This window comes from Schistocerca nitens, chromosome 6 (assembly GCF_023898315.1).
Source record: "Schistocerca nitens isolate TAMUIC-IGC-003100 chromosome 6, iqSchNite1.1, whole genome shotgun sequence".
NCBI lineage: Eukaryota > Metazoa > Arthropoda > Insecta > Orthoptera > Acrididae > Schistocerca > Schistocerca nitens.
Window position 1 is genome coordinate 575,190,244 of NC_064619.1, and position 6,000 is coordinate 575,196,243.

At 37.3% G+C, this 6,000-nt stretch overlaps 1 protein-coding gene across 1 annotated transcript in view; it reads left to right on the forward strand.

Moving 5' to 3' along the window:
- Positions 1 to 4,947, forward strand: part of LOC126262798 (leukotriene A-4 hydrolase) — a 104,731-nt gene extending 99,784 nt beyond the window's left edge. The window contains exon 13 of the mRNA XM_049959623.1: positions 4,703 to 4,947. Coding sequence (XP_049815580.1) covers positions 4,703 to 4,820 — 118 coding nt within the window. The 3' untranslated portion in view covers positions 4,821 to 4,947. The remainder of the gene's footprint in view (positions 1 to 4,702) is intronic.
- The last annotated feature ends 1,053 nt before the right edge of the window (positions 4,948 to 6,000 follow it).

Below are 6,000 nucleotides of genomic sequence, written 5' to 3' on the forward strand. Positions count from 1 at the left end.
AGGTGGAACACAGTAGTCATCCTCACAATTTAGTACCTCTGTGGGATCTAATCACCAGTGTCTTCAGCTGGATACTGTGTAACTGAAGAAACTTGTAGACAATCTTCTTTGCTGAACTAAGGCAGTGTTATGTGGTATTAGCATGATGTTTCCTGAGAATGACTAATTTTTTGTCTGTTATGCTTATTAACTGCTCAAGGATGTCCATCCCTCCAATCATTCCTCCAGGACTTTACTTGTTATTTACATTAGAAGGGACACCAGTATAATATTTAGTTGCTGCATTTTGCAGTATCACTACCAATCTGTGGCCAAGAGGAGTGTGACCACCTAGTCTCAGAGGCCACAGTTTGATAATATAAGCAAATAGTTATATATAATTTACATACCTTTCATACTCAATGCTTTGTCTCAAAAGTAATTAGTGCCTTGTCCTGAGCATTGTTAAGTTAGTATTGCTGTTATGTATATAACTTCATAGCATTCTGAATAACTCAAAACCTTTTTCGTATGGTGGGTTAGCTGTTGAAGGAACATGTATTAGGAAAGGACAGTTTTTGATTCATAGCTTACTGACAAGCTACCACAGAGATGAGGCTGAGTCATTCACTTAAGGTGACTATAAAATTCCAAAATTCTTAGTGCTTGTTCTTGGCAAGACTGACTTTTGTATGAATTGCAGCCTTCTGACTGGGATTGTTAATATTAGCCAATAGTTCTTTTTGTGTTAACTCTTTAGCACAAGCTCTTATTACAGAGACAAGTGAAAGCTTTTTACTCTGAAAAGACCTCTTCTTTGTATTGTGCCCATTTTCGTATGATGTAGTATGCTTATCTATCATTTCTGAATAAGTATATCACAAAATATACAAACTGAATTAACACTGATAACAGAACAACATAAATGACCACAAGCTGCACTACTCTTCTGGCCAGGAGATGAGCAACTGATTTTGGGTGTGTCTGTAGCGCATTTGCAGGGTTCTTCCAGGAAAGCCACTTCCCTGACCAAGAGCACTTCTCGCTCAAGAGTTTACTGACAGACTATGCAAAGTTGCAAGTTTGAGTCCACTTCATCCTTTGTTTTTTAAACTGCATTAACTCGTTGTCTGTTAGACGATGGGACCTCAAACATAATTTGCTTCACTTTTTAACCCACCAGCATAGCAAAAGCTTCCAGAAACATTTCTGCAAAAGAGTTTGAGATCAGAACTGAATAGGCCTTCCTTTTAATGCAGCAATCACAGACCACTGCCCAATGACCACCAGACTCCAGCCAGCATCCACCCAGATGATCACAACACATCACACTTTGGGCACTAAATTTTTTTATTATTGCGATTTGATTTTCTGCACAAAGTAACTTTGATATACCAGAGTGAACACCGTGCAGCAGCACATCGGTGTGGAGTTTGCTCATGTAGCATATGTTATGAAGAATACTTAAGTCTGTTAACTACCATCACCGTTGAAAGTTACCTGAAACAGAATTGGGTTGATGTATAAGTTCGTGATTTTTATTTTTGGCTTGTTGGTTCATAGCTCACTGTGAGTGTATTTATAAATTGTCATTTCTTACTTGAAGGTCTAGTACTTGTCTTGCAGTTACATATTGAATTTTGCATATTTGAATCTTATGAATGTTGTTTAAGCATCATAAAATAGAGTCTCAAGTGGAAGAGGGCTAAAATTTATTACGCAGTGTGCACTTTGGATGTAATATAGGGATAAAGGCAGCAGCGGTAGTTAAAAATGTGTGCCATAGTTGGGTTGATCGTTATCACAGATGTCACATCAGAAAATCATTTTCTCATTTCAAGGAGGAGTGTTCTCATTTAACCTTTGTGCAACATTTTTATTCATTGGACAAGATTCAGAAGTTGGGTGCGGGAGTGCTGCATAGTATAATTCATAGCAACAGATGCTGATGATAAATTGTGATGCCTTTATGTTAACTTCATTAGGAGAAATTAACAGCAGAGCCCTAACAAAAGATCTCGCCTCAAGCTTAGGGCAGTACGAACAGAAAATATGCTGCATCTAGTGGCACAAAAAGGATATTGTGTACTCTGAATTGCTATTCATTGCAGTTGGCATTTGTTGCCAGTAACTGAGATGCCTTTCAGTCGTGGTCTAAGAAAAACTACCAAGAAAATTGCATCAACTGTTGCTGCTGCACGATATCACGCCTCTCGCTCTACTGATTTGACAAAAGAAGCTGTGCAGGAACTTGTTTGGGAAGTCATCCCTCCTTGCACTTATTTTTCTGATCTGGTGGCCCCAAATATTTATCTTTATCGCTTCTTATCAAATTTCTTGTTGAACGAAAATGCACTTTAGACCTGGCTTGACAACGTTGTTAACTCCAAACCAGTCGCTTTCTACAATTGTGTAACTGATAAACTGCCTAGGCATTGTCAAGTATGTGAGGGAATATATTTTTGATGATTAATTTCTCACCTATGTTTACTGATGTGTTCAATAAAATAATGGAAAATGCCTATAAAAATATATTCTGCATTAATATAACTGAATTACAACTTTCCATGATGGCTTTAAAATGGAAGTCTATTTTAATGTAACACAGAGTATCTGTAAGGCACGTGTGCCTAAATCTTCACAAATTATTAAGACATTACACTCTCTGGACTTCAAAATGCTGTATGTCTGTGTGCTACTCAAGTAGTATGGAAATGTGGCAGTTGGATGGGTAAAGAAACCCAGTTAACTAATGATTGTGCCACAATTTAGTTTTCACAAAACATTAAAATTATCCCAGCAGAAGCAGAAAAAGTAGAAATTGTCAAGCATTCAGTACATTTTACTCTTAGCCCCTAATTGGGTAGTGAAGGTGGTGAGAAGCTTAATTACAGAGTTTTCTTAACATTTCCTTATTGATTTTCAAACTGGCTGCCTAGAGATCTGTCACAGAAGTAGTAAAAAGCTTCTCTCCATTGAGATTGGAAGCAAAAATTGATGCACCCTTTGCTTTACAATGCAACCAGAGTATCATACAGATACCAAACAACCAGGGCATTTGTCTCCCCCTCATTGCCCCAGTATCAGCTAAGACATAATTTGCACTGTAAAAGATGAGATTAGCTGTAGTTTCTGCATAGAACAACCTTCCTGGACTCTAAACCATTTTTTGATAACCAGATATCCAACTTAAGTGCAAATCACTATGATTATTCAGTGAAAATGACAAGAAAATTTCAAATCAATCCTGTGCCATCAAGAAAGTAAATAGACAGTCACAGAGTTGCCAAACATATTGTGTGTTTTTTTCCAAGTCTAGGATACTTTCACAGCTGATGTATTACTTTAGTGGGCTCAGAAGTGCTTTTTACAGTGACCTCAAGGTACTAAATCAGGTCTCGAAGAGGTCATCAGTGACACATGTTAGGGGTTAGTTCATCATCTGGCGGTATATCAGGATGGGAAAACTTGTGGAAGTCATGCATTTTGTTTTGGCCTTGAAATGTTTAATTCGTTGCTGTCCCACAACTAAATTTGTTGCTTTGCCATTTAGTGATTTCTCAGTGACTTTATGAAGTCTGGTCATGTCAGTTGTGAGATTGCTAGTCTTCAAGTCTGTTTGAAAAATTTGGGGTTTCACAAATACAGCAAAATCAGAATGACAGTTGAAGGAACTTTGGTGAGCAATAAGATATGGAGAAAAGTGAATGTGCCCAAGAGCTCTCTGTGGGATCTGTTTTCTCGGTTTGGGACATTCAAACACTTCAAGGATTGAAATCAAACAACTTTGTTTACCTGCCAGTGGTAAGCCTTGTTGCAATCTCTCTTCAACAAGGAGTTTAGCTAAAACCAAGAATTATATTCACATAACAGAAAATTTGATTCTGCTTAGGATCATACTTTATGAGAAATTGTCAGCTCAGGGAGGGGGGGCTGTGATAGTTTGTTACTCAAGTTTATCGCCTCCACAATGAGCTGTCAAGTCTACTGTGGGAGAAATTTAATCATGTATAGAAAGATGTAGCATATGGCATATTCCTGTGAATAATTAGCCCCCTCCTTACAGGGCAGTCCACATTGCCATCCGTGCCACCCGCATGCTATTTGTTTGTTTCTTTTGTCAGTTGACTTGACTGAATCGAGTTATCGAGTAGTTGTACTTTCCTATGTAGCAATGTGTGTCTGCGTCATTGTATTTTACATGTTTCTGTCTGGCACATAGACAGCTAACACATATCTACGAGAAAAGTCACAGCCATTCTAGTGATCTCGATACGTTATTCTGTGTGGAATTTGTTCGAGAAAAGTCACGAATATTCTATCGTTTTCTTGTACAGAAAACCTTCGATACGCAGCATTATAAATACGGACTATTCGCCGAATAGGAAGCTAGTTTACATTCAGAAGCAGAAATATTAAGACTGAAGAACAGGTGCATAGAACTCATCATTTAAGGAAGAGAACCACAACTGCAACCTTTTTATATCATAAGATGGCATTGTCTTGTATATGTATATAGTAACTTTAAATAAAATTTTCTTAAACTTTGCATGTGACTTGATTATTTTTTATTAGAGTAAAGGTAAAGGTAGCTCAAGATATCTTGAGTGCCCATTCCTTGAGATTTTTCTGTATCCACCACTGGTTGAATGACATTGCAAGTAGTAATATTTTCCTTATTCAACAGCAATTTTTAGTGACTAATGGAAAAAATTTGTTTCAGGGAGTTATATGCATGGGATGAAGCCAGGGAAGCAGCCATCTCATCATATAAAGCACATGCTTCCAGCATGATGTATGTCTCTGCTTATACAGTTGGCAAAGATCTCCATCTCAACTGAACTAATAACAAAATGTTTGGGTACTACTTTGGAGCATTTTAATACCTGTTCAGTATATTAAAATCTGTAAACCACTCTGACAGTGGATTTGACTACATATAATAAATAAAAAAAAGTAACAACAAAAAATCTTTCATGTCCACATTATAAAGTAAAGTAAGGTTGCTTGTCACTTAAAGAGATATAAATTTATTTTTAAAAATCATGATGATCTAAAGTAGCTGGTGCACCTGATTCATCAGACACAGCATCTGAGACCAATAAAATAATTTTGAAGGCGAGTTTTGGAAAAGAATGAAACTAATCAGTATTCTGACAGTATGAAAAGGAGAAGAGCGTTAATCTGTGAAGATATTTTTATGTGACAGAAGAAAATGCACTGAATGTTTTGGGCCCTTACATTTAAAGCTGCAGCCACATTTTGCATTTACAAGCATCCCAGAGCAAGAATATATCTCTAATAAATGTAAGTCAAGTGAATACTGATTCTTCATTATAATGTTTCACATATTTGATATAGGCCACCTATAAATATAATTTTGTGCTCAAATTCTTTATAATCATTACATGCCATTTCAGAAAGCTTTTTTCAGCGAAAATGTGCACATAACTTATAATAATCAGAAATGAGCCAGCACAGTTTCCTATTGTCCTTCCTGAAACTCAAAGCTAATCTGGCAGCAGCACAGAAAGAATTAAAACAACCAAGATGTGGCAGTAAGTTTAGGAACAGGGTAGATGACTGAACTGTGGGTCAAGACTGTCAAATCCAGAAAGATGTTTAGAGATACTGCCAACTTTGGTAGCTTTAGTGTAGTTGTCTTCAGCAGCAGCAGCAGCAGCAGTGCTCTGGAGAGTATTGGCAAAAGTATGTAGGCAACAAGGAGTTCAGGAAACAAAACAAAAAAAGTGCAAGTTAAGGCTAATAGTAGTCAGAACATTAAAAAGATAATGAAGGTCTTCTTGCTAGCAAGTAGCCGAGAGACGGGTATGTCAGAACTAGTAAAGAAGTACCACATATGCTTAAGTGAAGTGCAGGGCTCAGCAATGTCTCCTATGATTTAGATTCTCTGGGAAAAGACCTCAGTTAAGAATATCATGTAGTAATGTGTAGAGGAAAAAGGAAAAGGGAAAGGAGGGGGAGGGGGGAGGCAGCAGCCGAGGCAGTACAGTAATAGTT